The 18,339-nt window shown below is 42.3% G+C and overlaps 2 protein-coding genes across 5 annotated transcripts in view; one reads left to right on the top strand and one right to left on the bottom strand.

The window, feature by feature from the left end:
- The window catches only part of BCL2L13 (BCL2 like 13), a 45,100-nt gene extending 30,341 nt beyond the window's left edge, over window positions 1–14,759 (bottom strand). Inside the window, exons 1-3 of one of the 4 annotated variants that reach the window (XM_080600383.1) lie at window positions 14,580–14,759; window positions 9,546–9,735; window positions 874–981 (exon numbers count right to left, since the gene is read on the bottom strand). In XM_080600383.1, the coding sequence (XP_080456509.1) occupies window positions 874–981; window positions 9,546–9,666 (229 nt within the window). In that variant the 5' untranslated portion in view covers window positions 9,667–9,735; window positions 14,580–14,759. Of the gene's footprint in view, window positions 1–873; window positions 982–1,699; window positions 1,782–9,545; window positions 9,736–13,573; window positions 13,931–13,977; window positions 14,429–14,579 lie in introns of those variants that run through there. The other 3 variants (XM_080600382.1, XM_080600384.1, XM_080600385.1) reach the window with 3 other exon arrangements.
- A 1,189-nt stretch (window positions 14,760–15,948) lies between these two features.
- The window catches only part of ATP6V1E1 (ATPase H+ transporting V1 subunit E1), an 11,154-nt gene continuing 8,763 nt past the window's right edge, over window positions 15,949–18,339 (top strand). Inside the window, exon 1 of the mRNA XM_080600606.1 lies at window positions 15,949–16,114. Coding sequence (XP_080456732.1) covers window positions 16,082–16,114 — 33 coding nt within the window. The 5' untranslated portion in view covers window positions 15,949–16,081. The remainder of the gene's footprint in view (window positions 16,115–18,339) is intronic.

Raw genomic sequence — 18,339 nt, 5'->3', positions numbered from 1 at the left:
GTAATGGAGGAAGAAATCACAACTCCATAGTCAAAGTATGCTATGAAGAAATTTTAGTAAAACAAGTATTTTCCAAATATATTCTGGAAGTGGTACTTAAAAACCATAGATGACATTGAGCTACATTTCCCCCTCTAGCTCTTATCTCACAACTATATCTTAACCAGCAAGTTAAACGATTGTGCAACTGTTCTCAATTATAAGCTAATTTTTAAGCCAACCCTGATGGAGCACCAAGACACACTTTTCTGTGGTAAAATTTGCTCATTTATGGATGTCTGCAGCAGTACTACAGCATCACTTTTAAAAACCATATTCTGTTCATACAATCTTTTCCTTCTCTAAGATTTCTCAGAAACGTCTGTATGGATGAACATAAACAGATCTAGAGTTGTTCTGCTTTGTATTTCCAGTCTGAAACACACATGCAAAGAAAAGATTTCCAAATTGTCCCCTGCTGCCAGTCCCATAAAAGCCACATCTATTGATCAAAGCATGTCACAAAAAATAAAACTGGTGAAAGTGAGAAATCTGATGGTTAAAGTCCACACTACTCTGAACGTTAGCTGCTTGAGTATGTTTCCGCTTCTGTCATCAACCGGAGCAGCTTTAATGCCTGCTTACATTTCATTATTTATAGTAGCCTATTAAATGCAGTTCAATTGCTTGCTTTGGCTAGACTCCACCACTCTACACCATCACATTTAACTATTTTACTTCATGTGACAATGGGTAGAAATGCTACCTGGGGTGAGGAGGGGAGAAGATATTCAACCCATCCAAATATATCTGTAACTAGAGCACCTGCTACAAATTAACCACTATTATATGGCACAGAAATTCTCAAGTGAAACGGGAAAATCTGAACAGCACCTTCCAAGATCTCTTCATCGAGACGTTTTAGCTCCTCCTCGATTTCTATTTTAATCTTCTCCAAAGCTTCTTTCTCTGAAGCATGTTGTGCCATAGGCTGTTGAGTCCCTAAAAGAAATCAAAGAAATGTAGTATTTCAAGTAAGGTAGATAATGGAACACGCAATTTAAATATTAACTGTAAAGGAATTCAAGGTGAATATTTTATTTCAAAAAGCAACATGAAATGTGATCCCTTAAGTGCATTTATTATAGAAGTTTTATTATATGAAACCAGAAATACAAAATTCTAGGCCTGTTAAAGACAGAATACGTGCTTTAAATGCTAATATTAAAAAAGGTCGGAACACTTAACAGCTTTAAAAACAAATTCATCTTAAATTTAAGACCAAAATCAAACAAAAGGTACTTAAACCAGCAAGCTTTAAAACTAATGCACTTGTTAACAAACTACTTCAAAACAAAGTAGATGTCTTCAGACCTTACAATACCCAATCTTAAGATAGGCATAAGGTTTATTTTAGTAGTAAAATACAAAGCTTATATTGAAAGTTTATACTCTGCAAAGTCTACAGAAGTACTCAGAGTAGCTACATCAACAAAGTGTCCTGAAATCTATTAACTGTGCATCATTTCATTGTTTGTGGGGAGCCTACAGGCCACAATTAAACCACTTAAGACAGGGTTCACAAGTGACAGCAGAGACAAAGGACACCACAATTGTCAGCCAGTTGTCAATTCTCATTTCCTAACCAAGTCATTTAAGAATATGAAATGGCTGCTGTTCCCAGAAGTACACATGCTGTGGTTTGGGATCACAAATACACCTTCTGTGTGCTGACTCTCAGAATCTTGTCACAAGAAGTTGTTTCAGCCATATCACTCAGGATTATCTCAATCATTTTCGTTATTACACTGTAGAAAAAAAAAAGATACAGACCTGTTTTCAAACAGGGAAAGGTATTTAAAGCATTTGAATCTTTAAGGTAATGCCTACTGAATGTCAGCCTTTCCAATACAAGGCAGTATGGCAAGTTACTCAAATAAATGCTTTCTACGACAGGTACTGGTGCAAAGGCTAGATGACTGGGACAGTTCCAGCTCCAAACTCTTGCTATTAGATGCTTTTCCTTTGGGTTTCATCATCTACAGTGTTTGCCTGGGTTTCTTCCATCAGCTTTCAAGCCCGTCTTTAAATACTGTTCTTAAAGTACACTACGAGAACTGTTCCACTAATTGTTCTCTTATTTTCACTATGTATCACTAAGTAAATAGCGTACCACTGAAATTTTCTTCTTTCTTTCAATTCCTTAAAATGTTCTCTTTAGAGCTAAAATAGAACTCTGTTATATTGACATGTATATAACAGTGAGTTTTGCATCAACTTACTCCTTAAATACATGAATAAAATTGGCCACGGAACTTCCCTTTGCTAATCCCCTTCTGGCCATTTCCTTCCCTAAGTTTTGGGCCAATTCAGTCCTCGCTAGCCCTGCTCTTTGCTGCTTTCAACAGTATCGGTGACTTGGTTACCCAAAGCACAGTTTCTTAGCTCTCCTACTTCTGAACATTCCTTAGAATTCTTTTGGGGGACTTCGCATCCTCTCACATCTGTGCTTTAAACACCACCTCCTGGCTGAATTTCCGATAATATTGCTCACAACCACTGTTCCTCGCCCAACCACTGACAAGTCTCCAACTTATCTAACCCTTTCTACATCTACACCAACTGCCTGGAGCTCTACCTGGACATGAAGACACCATTCCACTGTACACTAAACCATAATCTGGTGCTATATGAACAACCGCCTGTTTTCTTTGATTCGTCTCTGTTTAAATCCACTTAAATTCACTATAGGCATTGTATCACCTTCCCCTTTTCTCCATAATGGGCACACACTGTGTGAAAACCATAAAAGCAGTAATACCAGTTAACACACAATATCGTTAGTTTTCACATCAGCAAAGTCTAGCTTACAAGGTCACCTACATTTGAAAAATAAGTTAAAAATCCACAGAATCAACCCACCAGATGTGTACTAATGTTTACACATGCAATGTTCTCTCTAACAAGAGATTTGCGAGAAATTCTTGGTAACCAATGCACGGGTCAGTGTAAAATGTTTACATTTAAGTGAACAGTTCGAAGGAACAACAGATAATCAGTCAAATTCCATTTTCCTTAACCACACAATTTTATCATCGTCACCACATGCAGAATAACTTTAGCTTCTGAAATCCCCTCCCAAACAGCCTGTCACTGAACCATAAATTCCAGAGGGGAGCAAAGTGTTCCTCTTTTTGGTTAACGAACAGAGGCTTACTAGCGCCTTGTCAATCCCCTTAAGGCTGCCTCTTTGAAGGACCGTACCACAGCTTCACAGCAAGCGCAACATGTATGCGCAAGCACTAACTCTTATTTTAACCTGCACTTCACCCTGTATATGAAAGGAGCGAAGGTATTCAGAAGAGTTCCCGTTCTCATAGGACTGATGTGACGATGATCACACATGACAAGCTGTCATACTTGATAATAAGTCACCCAGAAAATGGAAGGAAGAGAAATTCCATTGCTACCAGCATACAAAAGAGCTGTTTAGATAATCAGTGCTGCAGTCAATGGTTTCCATCTCGTAACACCCACAACTTTGCAGCAGCTGCTGATTCCAATAGCACCTGACTATTCAGACGTGCCAAAACATCAAAAACCTACCCCTCGTGGATGAGTGACTTTGCACTGTTTGTCCCCCTAATTATCAATGGACTTGAATTTGCTGCATCTCCCGTATGTTGACCCCTGGCAGCAAAAATTGCACCCAGTATTGGGAGAATAGTGTATTCCAAGGGCAAAGTTCCTAAGTGGCAGTATCTTTCTCCTCCTTTATACATCCTCAAAGTTTGTTGGCAAAAAGGTAGAAGAAAACAGTAAAAAATAGCTTCTAGTAGATAAAAAATCATATGTTCATTCTTTAATATTGCAAATGGTCGCACCAGAAATGGTACTTGTAAGATACACAAATGCTGAATGCTTTCCTACGCTGAAAATACAGGTTTGCCCATTAAAAGCTTTTGATAAACTGACTCTGAAAGGCCTCTTCCCAACCCAAAGACACAAACTTGTTACACATTCTTACAAGAAGCTAATTTGTTCTACTTATGGAAAAAATGTTCTGTTTTGCACAATTTTGTTTTGTTAGGATTTTGTTTTTCAGGTACATGGAGGTAACCTGCAAAGTAGGGAAAAATGTCTTCTGAAAGTCCCTGTCTGTGCTTGATGATCACTGACGATCAGACACTGTTAGCAGCACTAACCAAATGTAGTACTTCAGTAAGACTCCGCCATTAGGGCCCCTACAGGTCAGTCCCAATTCAAGACTGACCTGTTCCCCAACCTACAGCCTCCGAGGAGGAGGGATGGGAAGCCATGCATCACCTGGAGAGCCACCACACCTTATTCGACAGTGTTTGTGTTGCACTAAATCTAACAAGAGACAACAGGAGCTACAGTGAAAGACTATAATGGTGTTTGCCTTTTTTTTTTTGTCTTTCAACAAGAAAGCCTTTGATGTCACAGACTGCTCCCAATTTTTTTTCTTTTATGCCTGCAATTGTAATGTACCACTATCTCCATCCTCAAGTTTTTCCTGATGTTTCTACATCAACTTCTATATAGTAGACATTCAATTAAAAACGTATTTTCAGCATGGCTCCAGTATTTCTCTAATATCTCACACTTTTTAAAATGACAAGAAAAAACACATACAATTTCTGCAGTCACTGAGAAGTGACAAAAATGTACGAAATCTCCTTATAAATGTATTCACTTTTTTCTTTTTAAGGAAAATATTTCCATTACCCCTGCAAACTCCAGAATCCAGACTGCCATACACAGAAGTAGCCCTTGATTTTAAAAGGTGTTTTAAAGCATCCCTTTATAAACCGTAGGAAGGCTTTGCTTTAAATAAACTGAAAGAGTTCAAAAACAGTAAGAACCAACAAGAGACGAGACATTGCCAGCTAGCAGTCTATTTTTCTTGTGGACAGTGAGGAGGCTTACCTAATTCACATTCCTATCAGGACTAGCTCTTTCTTGTCCAATTCCCACCCCAAGACCTCCCTTTCCTTGCCTGAGCTGAGGAAATAGCTCCTCCATAGCCATGGAGTGGATTGCTCCCACATACAATGTGTGGCTTTTCAAACTGTGACTCTTCAGCCTAGGTACATATGTTTTGCCATAAGAGTGAAGTTTCTAAAGAATGAAATTAAACACTTAAACTTAAGATACTTCAAAAATGCCTTCATTTCTTACAGACCAGCAATAGGTGCTACGAAGGGTTATATACTCTCTGACAGCCACTCCAACAGTCACCTGAGGATGGAAAATTGTGCAACAACACCTACCCCACCCGTAACGGTCAAACCACATAAAAGAGATAAAAATGTTACTACATTTGGGATGGCCACCACCGAGTCTTGAGATCACCTGAAATGCACAAATCCTGACCATCTCTGCATACAACAACAGTTCTGGAAAAATAACAAAGCATCTCTTTGCAACCTAATAGATAACTAAGAGCTTCTACACATTTTAAATGAATACACTCATCTGTTGCCTCAGACTGAATGAACTTGCACAGATGATATCTTATCACGTACATTACATCAGATTTCTCTGACCAATTTATGTTACTCACCCATCTGAAAATCGACCAAAAAGGAACAGAATTTACTGGTAACGGACTTCAACTTAAAGAAGCTGAACTGGGTGCTATGCAAAATCACTATTCTGCCAAAACTAGAGTAGAAGTAATCTCTAAAACTATTCCTCAGTTAAGTGTGCTGGATTTTCCTCCGGAGGCACCAAAACCTGCTACAGAAGACTATCTGAAATCAACCATGGAATACTCTAAAGCTGTAACGTCAAATGATTGTTTTGTCCAATAAATCGCTTTCCTTCAAGAGCCTAGAAATCTGCAGGTGGTTCTCTCCTTAGTCCCTGCACTGAACAGCGGTTATCTAAACGAAACTTTCAAACTAGTAATCAGATGTTAACTTAAGGATCAGCCTTCTTTGTCTGAACTGAGATGTGTTTGTAGCTGTTGTAATTGAAGCCACATTTCTTGCAACAAAACCAAGACTGAGCAATAGAGCCCAAAGGAAATACAGTGAGGTAATTCTCCATGTAATTTGTCTGAGGTTTCTCTTTACTAAATAAAATGTCTCTGGAAACTATCACTCTAGTAAACTGTATCATGTCTGCAAAAATTGAAAAGCAAATCTTAAAGACTTTACTCTTAGCTGCGTTTTCGAACAGAAAGACATGTCAGAAAAAGCACTCTCTAGCACAAAATACAAGAAAGCAGAGGTTTTAGGGAGATGACTGTAGCAGGGGAAGGCAGGTGAATGGACAAAAGCATTCGATTTCTCCTACCAGTTCTAGCAGAGATAAAATAGCACCACTGTTCTTAGGAAAGACTTTGTTGTTGTTGGCTTTTTGATCCAGATGCATTCTGTAGTTTAACTGGATTGTAGAAATTTCACTAAAACCTGGGAGACTGCTGTAGGAGGAGTCTCAAGAGAGGTATACAAATACTAACTACACCTAGTGTATCTCATTTCCCCATGTTTTAAATATATATGCAATGGAAAGAGAGAAGATCCTCAACAGGTGATTCAAGGTGGCTATAATTAGGATCCTGCTCTGAACCGCCCTCTAGAGGAGTCTCTTACTCTCCAATAGGGAAGGAGATTGAAGAGATTAACATAATAAGAGTAAAGCCAGCCTTTCTGAATACTCACCATATATTTATTATATGATACAGAAATCAGAAAAAGAGTAAAGACACTTTTTTTGCATATATATTTTTTTAGATCCAAGTATCATGTACCAGAGGCAGTATTTCATACAAATGACATGCATTAAACAGAGGAGCATTCTGCAGCTAAACTGGAAATAACCAACAGTCAAACATCACTACTTTAACTGTTTCCCATGAAAGGTCTATCAGCACAATAGCAGACTAAAACTGAACACGATAAGTGACAGGTACTCTGTATCAGAATCTTCTCAACTCATAAATCAACAGCATTCAGCCACAAAGAAAGAAGCACAAGTGACTGGAGTTCTAAAGTACCACAAAAAGCATTAAAAAAAAGGAATTAAGGGTCAGTCAAAATTTCGGTTCTATGGTAGATGACACCACATGAAAAACACACTGACAAGAATGATGTAGTGTCACATTATTGCTATGCCTCATGTCTTCATTACAAAAAACAGAAGTTTTCTCTTCCCAATGGGATCCTAAGCAACAACAATTCATTTTCATTTACTGGCTTTCACATCTCTCACTCCAAGCAGGTTTCACATACCACCCTTGTTACTGTAATACCCAACTACCTTCCAGCAGCACATTAGGCGGTGCAGGTAATATCCATTACAGGCTGCTTGTTCTCTCCCTGCCTCTCCCCAGGGGAGAAGCACGCAGCAGACTGCTTTGGTACAGCTTTCACCAACTGTGCACCAGCCACGTGCTAGGCAACAAGGAGACACGGACTGCGTGTAGCTACTTAATATTCAAACAAGATGCATACAGCACTTCAAAGCAAACACATGGCTGCTACCACACAGAGCCTGACAGTGTAGCTGGCTGCTCAATTACAAGCAATGAGAAAAGAAGCAGGCAAAATGATAAAAAGTAACTGGTGGACAAATTAAAGATGTTGGAAACAGGCAAAGTAGAAAAGTAGCAGGGAAAGTAAGTTTGGGAAGAATGGAATAAATCCTTAAACAGAAGGGTAGTCTTGGCATGGAGTTCAGTAAGAGCCTGAAGTCTATCCAAGTCATTCAAAACAGAATGAGAAACAACATAGAAGATGAAAAGTAAAGGAAAATTATTTTATCCACAGTTGTTGATCATGAAGTGGTAAAAACACTGAAAGGGAGATCTGATTACAGCAAAAGATGACTAAGGGAGGAAAGGTTGCATTCACTTTCCGGTCTGGGGAACAAGGGTGGGGGATATACAGAATTTCCTGTTTAGAAGGGAAGGTTCAGAGCAATGGGGATGACAGCACACATTTGGAAACAATTAATACTTTTGGGTATTTTAATTGTATAGTTGTAACATATATTTTTGCAAATTGTATAGTTGTAATAATTGCAAATTGTATAGTTGTAATATATATTATTGCAAATGCAACTATATCCTGCTGTCCCACAAGCGAAAAAATCTAAATAGTATCTGAAAAGTATATTTGTTATCTTTACTTAAGAGCTTAAAAGTCCTCTTAACTGATAATAAATTTTGTATTTAGGCATTTGTAGCTTTGTCTTTATAGTTTTATTATTGCTCTTTAATTCAAATATTTCCTAGAGGTTTCAGTACTAAGGAACTGTCAAAGTGCTTCCTCACAATTTTCAAACATTTCAAAGGTAACAAGAGCCAAATTATAAAAAGAAAGCTTTAAGACTAATTTTCCTTTCTGAACCTTGCACTTACAGAAGGAAGCAGACTCTTCCACAATGTAGCTCTGTACTTACTTGATACATTATCAGTTATAGACCACTTATCCCAGATGGGCTGTTCAGAATGAGATGTTATTACTAAAGTGAGTACTTTCTCCAGCAAATGGTTTTATGAAACAGCACACTGGCACGAAGGTGCCTCTCCTTTCATGGACTGCAGATGCAGTCACAGTGGAAGAAACAGACATTTCTTAAATGTATAAAGTTTAGTTTTACACTATAAATAATATAACCAGTATACCCTATATGCTATAGTGCCAAACTGATAACATTATTTCTGTCATATCTTTGATGCTCTCTTTCTTTTCAGGCATTTCTCAGTTCAAAACAGATAGCTTCAGTAAGTGACAGCATACTTTCTCAAATGCTTGCCCAAGAAAAAAATATTCTGAAGACTGTCTTTTTTCCTTTTTTTTTTTTTTTTAATATGCCTTCATCAGAATAAGTTCTGAATCACAGGAACTAGTAGCTGTTGAAACATCATCAAGAACTGACAAGCAACCAAAACAATCTTGACAAACAATGTTGTTTAAGTGCTTGCCAACACAAAATAAACGAAGTCTTACTACCTAGAATATGAAACACCATCTATCAAACTTCTTTTATTCTGCTTAACCTCCTGTATGTATAAACTAGTTCTGGAAGAAACATCTGACTCCATGCAGTCCTTGACTCCTTAAAAATAAATGAATAAATACATGGAGTGTAGGCCAGATTAAGTCTCATCTCTATGCTACCACTGACTGACAACAACAGAAGTGTTAACATAATTGGGCAAAACTATTTAGTACATGAGATTGCTTAAGTAGTCACTCCAAGTTTACGCTGGTAAACACCACCTCACCCCTGTTTAATTCTACTTGCCTCCAAAAAAGCAAACATGGCCTGATTCTCAAAATTGCTTAATAAAGATAATACGTATCTATCCTTCCTAATCTGAAGATAACTAACAAAACCACTTATTTGCTTCATAAACACTGATCAGCCCTGGCACAACTCAAATTAAAACAGCAATCTCAATAAAATATCTGTTTCCATCAGCATCTCTTCCCATTATTTTAATGGAATAACACAATTAGGAACTAATTGCAAAAATAGTTTTTTTATGTAAATAGGTACATGTAAATACATAAATATGTAGATATTACCTTGAGTTGAAGCAGGAGGATGCTCCTGTGGCTTCTCTTGTGATAAAAGCCCCAGGTAGCTGAGAACTACATATTTTGTTTCATAGTGAAATCCTACAGGCACAGCAGTAGAGGACGCCATCAGGTTGGCTTGCAATGTGTCAGCGCTCTTATTGGGCACGTAGGGTTTTCTCTGGGTTACTGATGAAAACTGTAAGGAAAGAATACGGTGAGGTTTTTTTGGGTTGTTTTTAAAAAAGTTGCAATGGGTCATGAACTCGTACATAACAAGGAATTACGTAACAATCATGAAGTAATATCCAGAGTTTTGCCTTGATATCCTATGCATTCTCATTTTAATAAGAACTATGCAGAGTTAAACCAAATGCCCTCAAGTCTAGGGCCCTGTCTGACTGTTGTTAGCAGTGGAATTTCTCACTCCCGCTTGGCATACATACTCTCACATTAAAGCAAATTAAATAGTTCCTCGCCATGTGTTTGCCTTTTAAATGCCTCCCAACTCAACCACATACAAATATATGCACGCAGCCGTGCAAAGAGGTTTTAAGGATTCTGAAGCCTCAGTTAACTACAACTGAGAGTAAAAACATCAGCTTTAGGGGAATCTCCCCTCCCCTAAGCCTCAGATGAGTACTTTTCCAATTCTGTTTTCTCAAATTCTGTATCATGATGCTCAAGAATTTTAACGCAGAAAAAGTGTCAATTGTCTCAACCACGATTGTCTCCAATTCATTTTATTGTTCCAACAGCAATGGAAAACACATGGTCAACACAGGAAACGCCACATTCATTGTAGGGACTGGAAGAACAGAGGGTCATGTGTCCTGGATTTCTCACCCAGACATTAAAACTCATAAAACAGAAATCAGTGTCGAACAGCAACGCCTGGTCAAAGAATTTCCCTGTTTCACTATTTGTTTAGTTGCTTCTTCAGACATGCAAATAACATCAGGAAAAACTAAGGCAAAGAGAAAAAAGTAATAAAAAATAATAAAAAAGTAAAAAACATAAAAGACAAGGGAAAAAAACTCAGAAGCCAACATAAGTGGGGAAGAAAGCTATACAATTGACCAAAACTAATCAACATGCCTTAGCTCCTTGTATTAGGAACGGTCTGGATAACTACTTCCAATCAACTTGGTACATCGAGTAACAAACAGTAATTGGATCTTGCAGATGAATTTTCAAAATTAAGTTCTCCGTCACTTCAAAGAGTCAGTCTCAAACAAGTAGTAGCTCACACCTGGCCATCAGAAGGGATGCCTAACTGAAAGGCCAACACAAGTGTCCATTCTACGGAGCAGATACTTCATAGACACGGAAGGAGCTACAGAGTTTACAAGTGTCAGAGTGCAGCTGTGTTTATAAGAAATACGTAAGCCAAGTTTACAACTTAAAGCAGTGAGGATGAGAAAAACCCTACAGGTACATAGAACGCAAACTGGAACATCCCAAGAGGGCTCCTGATTATACTGGAAATGCTTTGATATTAAGAGAGAGAACAAGGTTCCCAAACCAAAGCGCAAATGGCAAATGAAGCCTCAAGATGAAAAACAATCATAATAATAAACAGAGCAAGCAAAAGAAAAATATTGATCTGTTCAGCTATGTAAAATTTGTAGGCTAACTTCTAATCCCCCTCCTCCCTGGAAAGGAATCCAGCTTAACAGCAGCGCAACTCCTTACTGAGCATAAACAGAGCCTCAGCTACACTGCAGCATCGTCACCTTGTGAGTAGGTAGCTTGGCACAGAAAAATTGTCTGTCAAACTAAAAGCTCTAACAGGAAAAGAGTTGGTGGAAAAATTGGCTAAGCATTCCTTCATCTTCAGTAACTCTACTTTCTGAAGCTCATTCAGTATTGAAAACAGGAGGACTCTTTCATGAAGACTACGCTTTGGGAAGCTCTGCCTCTTCTCACGTATTTCAAAATGTTTCAAATCCTTCGCCAGGAAGGTTCACTTCAGTCTTTGCTACAGCTTGAACTGAAGCAGTCATTCATACAGGAAAGAACCAATGTCAAAACTTTAAGCCAAAGCTCAATGTATCGTGCTTCAGAAACATAAGCAGCTATAGCAGCGGATAAACACAGCTTTTCTACAATATACAGCTACCCTTCAGCCGCTGTCACAAACTGAGATTTTAATAAAGATGGGAGATTTGGAAACAACAACTGCTAGGGAGACGATAGGATCATAAACAATAGATGTGTTCTTCAGAGCAGATCAACAGCTGTGATCACCACAGCACCAGATGTAAAAGATGCCATTCAGCAAAAAGCAAAAGCTCCCCACTACAGCTTTGTTTTGTTCAGCAGAGATCCACAGTCCTGAAACCAAGGCACTTCCTGCGATGCCTACAAAATGAATGGGAGCCCTTCAAGGCAACTGAACAGACCTATCCGGGAAGAGGCAGCCTGTGGGTGGGCCACAGGAATCCAGACACTACGCTGTGCATCAAAGAACAGGTCTGAATACATAACAAACACCATTCTTTAAATCAGAATTCCAAATCAACACAGAGAATGAAAGGAAAAAAATACAGTCTACCAAAACAAGAATGAAACTCCTTATCAGCACAGTGATCCACATGCAACCATGAGGCCTAATTCATGAAAATTTTGGCATGCTTAGCTCAGCACCTCTGGGGGGGAGCAGGAGGGAGGGAGGGGGAGAGAGAAAGAGAATCAGACCACAACTTATTTAAATAGTGTCTAATGTTTCCCTGGGAAAAGAGTGGAGAAAAAAGCTTAAGACGTAAAAAAAAAAAAAAAAAAGTAACCAGTTTGGTTGATGTATTCGGAGAGATACTTTTATACTGAAATGACAAGGAAGACTTAAGAACTTGAATGGAAAAACTGTCTTAAGCCTCACGTAAAAGCATTTCAGACTGGAAATGTACTTCAGAATTGCTGATCTTCCTTTGAGAGAAGCCCACAATGAAATAACTGAATTACTCATTTTAAATTGTGAACGATTATTTTTGTTTTCAAAAAGAAATAGACAAATATTGACTCAGATACTGTAAATATTGCAGAAAAGACCATTTTTCAGGAATGAGTGGGTTTAGAACAGGACACACACAGCTTGAAACACCAGACCAGAGGAAGGAGAGCTTTCCATTAGTGGAGCAAAATGGAAAAGAGTCCAGAAACTGTTTAAGAGAATAAGACAAAGGCTTGTCTGGGAGGTGTAGTGGAGCAGGGGAAACAAGGCACCGTAAGAATACATAAGCCTTCAAACCAAGTACAAGGGGGCTACTTCTGGTTAAACAGATTTATTTATTGCCTCTTAAAAAAAAAAAAGAGCTCGAAAATATTTCTAATTATTTACTACAAAAAAAAAAAATCACCTTTCTTAATTCCTGCACCCTTGGGGGAGAAAAACCTACACTTGTTCGAGCTTACTTAGCTCTTTACTCCTCCAGCCCTGCTGTTATTTGTTTTATGTGGGCTGAGCTCTTCAACTGACCCGAGCATGGGAGTTTCAGTCAGACTGACATTTCCTCGCGCAATCTGTCACATCTTAATCCACAGGAGAGTTACACGTTGGATAAAGGGCAACGCAAATCTACCAATGAACACGGTGAATATAATCCCTTAGTGAGGGGGCTCAGCTGTGTTTCAGTCCTCTCCTGAAAAATCCTACTGTGCCCCAAGCTACGCTTACTGTGCATCATTCAACAGCCAAAATGCAATGACGCTGACCAGCGGAACAATTCGCCGACTGCCACTAAGGATTACTGCACATCTATTTGACTGCAGCAGTTGAGGGACTTGCTTTATGAGTTTGGAGCTGTAGCCTAACAAATTATTTCGTTTATACGCAAAATACCAGGTGGTCAATACCGCTACCAGTTTCTATCGGGTGCACTAAGAACAGTTCCAAAAACAACAGCACAGCCAGAGATTGCCTTCTTTAAAACACCACCACCACATCATCATGACTGTAGCGAGCCCCACTTGAAAACAGTCATTCCAGGGCTGGAAGCAGTTCCCATCTACGGCCCGGGTCGCTGAGCCTCACTTACCAGCTACAGGCTCATGCCAGACCGCTGCTCAGACACAGCACGTCCCGCTGCTGGAGAGTTATTTCAACGTACGTGTGTTCCCGGTCAGCGAGCAATCACCCATGCACAGACAGCAAGGTTGAGGGAGGCAACAAAACTACCGGAGTTCAAATTGTTTTAGGGAAGCATGCCACTGAAACACTCCTGGGTTTGGTTCATCTTCCTGATACCAGTCCCTGTAGCAGGTAACCTCACTCCCACTTCTCTCGGCTCACCGTATCCACGCTCCCCTACAGCCCCACGTTCACACGGTGCTCTTCACTCACACGCACCCCATTTCAGAGAGTCGCTTGCAGGACATGCAGCTACATAACCACACCCCACACCGACACCATGGGAAACGCTCGGGCGCCCCGCAGCCTTACCAGGAGGGCCGTGAAGGGATTTCGGGCGAGACCTGCGTGCGCGGGCTCGTCCGGCCGCGCAGCAGTTTGCCTCCCAGCACACCTCCCAGGGCAGGTAGGGCTTCCAGAGCACCCGACCGCGACCAGGTTGGCAGACGAATCCCTCGGCGTGCTCTTCCAGCGATACACACCGCTATGACTAAGAGATTGTTTTTAATAAACCGAGGACGACGGGGTTGAAACGTGCCAATCCCTGCTGGAAAGGGATCGATACCGTGTCCATTACTGATCCTCCAGCGGCACTTAATGGGTGCAAATACTGGAAAACAACACAGCCCTTGATCTGGGCAGGGGCTTTAGCTGACTGTAGAAGGAAACGTTAATTAAGCAACGTTTCTAGACAAATAGCTCGATGTCTTTCAGGAACAAGCCCAGAAGCGTACGGGTTCCCCATTTTCCACGCCCGCCCCACCACGACACCCCCGAGCCCCGCAACACCCAGGCACCGGGTAATGGCCGCGCCCCCCCCCCCCCCCCCCCCATAACCGCTGCGGGAGGGGGCGGCAAACACAGAAATAAACGCACGCCAATAAACCGCCCGCCCGCCCCCGGCCCCTGCTCACCTGCGGCGGCGGCGGAGGGGGCGGGGCCGGGCCGGGCCGGGCCGGAGCCGCCGGCGGGGGGCGGGGGGCGGGGGGGGAGGGGGCGAGCGCCCGCGCCGGGCGGTGAGGGCTCGGCCCTAATTTGCCGCCGCCGCCGCCATGATGGAGGGGCGGGGGCCGCGCGTCACGGCGCGCGCGTCCTCTGCGGCGTGGGGGCGGCTGCGCGGCCGCGTCATGCGCCGGGGGGGGGGGAATGACGCAGCGGCACGGGGCCGGGCCGTGGGGGGGGGCGGCACCCTGCGTTACTGCGCTGCGGGCGGTTACGCGGGTGGGAGCTAGGGGTTTGGGCTCGCGGAGAGGAAAGTTACGGGTTTTTGTGTAAGGCGTGCTTCATGCCGAGGGGAAGAGGGCTCGTGAGAGATTGAGGAAGCAGAAATAAGCCGGGGGAAGCGTGGATGTGGCACGCAGGACGCGTGAAGCTGGTGTGTAAAGCACAGTGCGGTTTGCTCCGGTGAATGTGCCCGCAGAATGCAAACAGAAGCGTCCAGCCAGTCAGGGTCAACGTGTACTATTTATTACAGGTTACAGAGGTTGCTTTAAAACTTGTCATAAAGTGAACAACAGAAGCAGTAACGAAACCCAGATGAATCAGCACATCGTGTGGAAATGGTCCTGAGTCGTTCTCGATCGGAAAATGGCAGGAGGCGATAATACAGAGGCTGTGACCCCCCCAGCGTACTGTACTGAAACTGGTGCTGCAGTCGCTAACCCTAGAAGTGCGCCCAGCCCCAGAGGCCCATCACAACGCTTCCCATAAAACACCCCAAAGCCCCTGACCTCCCACCCCACTCGGTAACCCAGTCCCACCCCTCACGAGGGCTCGCTGTGGCCTTGGGGTTTTCTCTTTGTGCTCGTTAATCCTACACCGCATCTCAGGCACACGTGAAAGGACAGTTTTGTTTTACGCTGCCAGTCCAAACCTGAAAAATGTGAGATTTCATAAATAGTATTTCCCAACTATATACAGCTGGCGGCTGAAAGTGACCTTGAGATACCGAAGCCTCCTATGATGAGCCTAAAGCATTGCAAAAAAAATAAAAAAACACACACACACAAAACTTTAGGGTTTTCTAAGCACGCTTCTCTCAGTGTTTAATTTGACTTGAGAAAGTAAATTAATTTTTCTCGGAAGTAGCTCGTTTTTTAACGGAAGCACGGTAAATATTTCTGTTCCGCCGGCCACGACGCGCCCCCAAGCCGGGAGCGGGGCAGGGCGTCCCGCACCCACCACAAGATGGCGACCGGGAGCCGGCGCGACATGGCAGCGCACCGCCGCAAGCCCCGCCCCTCCCCGTGACGCCGGCGGGCTCCGGGGCTCCGATTGGCCTGGCGGGGCGGAGCGGGCGGGGCGGGGGCGACGCGGCGGTGGTAGCTGTGACCCGAACCGGATTCGATTCGATTCGATTCGGTTCCCGTTGGCCGCCGGCTCCCCGCAGCCCCGCCGGCTCCCCGCCGCCGCCGCCATGGCGCTCAGCGATGCCGACGTCCAGAAGCAGGTGGGGGCCTGGGGGGCTGCTGGGGGCGGGGGGGCGGAGGGACGGGGTTCGGGCCCAGCTCAGAAACGGGGGTGGGGGGAGAGGTTTTACACGGGGATCTCGGTGGGAAAGGGGGGTGATGAAGAAAGTGGTTTTTATTTTATTTTTCCTTGGTGGGGTTGGTTGGCCGTCCACTGATAAACTTCAACTGAAGCCTTTTGAGGGTGTGTTGTTGCCAGATGATGACGAGAGGGCACGTGAGTGATCATCTGTACCATCCGCAGTGCTTAACTGTGCTTCCAGGCAGATAAATGCACTACCCTGCATACATACCGTCCCGGATATTTCTCTTTAAGGCTTTTTCACCTTTTCTACACATCTATCCTAAACCAAATTAGCTGTCACTTAGCCCTTTTGTGTGGCCTTCAGCTCTCAGATGCCCGTTTCAGTTCCATGTCCCAAGCAGAGCAGTGCAAAGCAGCTCCTGTGATGGAAACTTCCAGGGCTGAAGGCTGGCTGCGGACGCTTCCCCCTGGGTGAGGGCACTCTGTCCTTATTGACAGTAAACAGGGCCCCTGCCTAAAAAACTGCTCCTAGCCAGGCTGAAGACGGCGTGCGCTGTTAAAGGCTGCACGGATCCAGTCGGTGCTGGCCAGTGGGGCTCCTGCAGGTGACGGGCAGATCTGCCGAGTTCTACGTGTCCTTTGCATCAGAAGTGCATCGTGTCTCACTTTCTCATTCAGTAAACATAGTCTCTTGGCAAGGAAGCATCACATTGAAAGTAAAATCGGTAGGTCATCTATCTCCAAAAGGAGAATTGTGGCGTTACATTCCCTTGCATTTTATTTGCAAAGCTTGCTGCTTGTATTTTTTTACTTCCTCTCCCATGAAGATTATAAAAATAAAGGTGACTTGCTGTGGTCTTGCTCAGCTGCTGTGGGTGTGAACTTCAAAGGTTATTTCAGGATCTGTGGATACACGAAACACCCAGTGCCAATAGAATTTCACACCTGCAACTTGCCTGTCGTTCTGCACTATTGAACCTGGGGTGATCCTGTTGACTGGAAAAGAGAATGCAGCTGATAGCACCACAGTTCTACATGTGCATAAATCCTGGTATGAACCTACCAGATGATCCTCTGAAATCTTAACTACTGATCATGGTGCTTTCAGTAATTTTCACATTGAAAATCATCCCTGCGTATCAATCTTAGATTTACTTGCTTTCTTCCGTCAACAGTGTTTAATTGATTGTTACATCTAATATCTTTAGGTCTGGAAGCCTCACTTAATATCTCTTTTCATTCCTGTGAAGAACAAAATGGGATTTCAGTACAACAGACTGCAAAAGGAATAACAATGTTCGGGTCTCACCAGACATGGCAAAACAGATGACATATCACCTTGCTTCCATCTTATTCTGCTTTGTTATACAGAGGACATTTCTTGAACATCTGAAACTGTTTAAAGTACTCTTCCAAAATTTGGAAACTGCTGCTATAGAAAAGTCCTTAGCTTCCTTCCACACCAGGGTATTCAGTGAAATTATTTACATGATTTATCTGCCTGTCTTGTCCTTTCTGAAATGCATATAGATCTAAAGCTTGATTTGATCGGCCATCAGATCAGACAAGTGGGATAAGAAACTGACCTTGTAGGTAGACTTACATTTAGAAGTGTTGCAAACTGGAATTAAAATAAAAAACCTGATTTTGAGGATGTAGATACTGTCGTTCACTTCTTCCACTGTACATGCCTAAAATCTTCCGCTTGTCTGTTCACTTCTGGTTTTTAGTTTATATGGGCATGGTGCTGTCAGCGCATTGGTTCAGTTCTCAAATTGGCACCTTTCTTATCTCTTTGAAATGTCTCATTTCAGATTATATGAATTGTATATGAGATTATATGAATAGAATCTTTCATGCAAGTTTATTCAGACCAGATTGAAAAGTGTCTTGCCATTAAGTGCAAGCAAAAAGGAGGGTTTCATGGTCCACTTGAGTGTACGGTTCTCTCCATCTGCACTTGGAAATGGCTGTACAGTTAAAAGTTGCCATTTGGTTGGGCAGTGCTCTAGGTTTGAACCTAAATTTAAGCCTGGTCACAGAATGGCATAAGATAAATAAGCAGAATTTAGTCTAATTGGTTTCCCTGTCTTTGAGTTCTTGGACCTGTGCTTTATAAAAGTGTTTCAGGATGCTTTCAAAACGTTTCTTCAAGCTGAACTTGTTAGTGTGTATCTCTCT

The sequence above is a fragment of the Anser brachyrhynchus genome (genome assembly GCF_964034855.1).
Source record: "Anser brachyrhynchus genome assembly, chromosome: 1".
In the NCBI taxonomy this organism is placed as follows: Eukaryota; Metazoa; Chordata; class Aves; order Anseriformes; family Anatidae; genus Anser; species Anser brachyrhynchus.
This window is presented reverse-complemented; position numbering and strand designations above follow the sequence as displayed.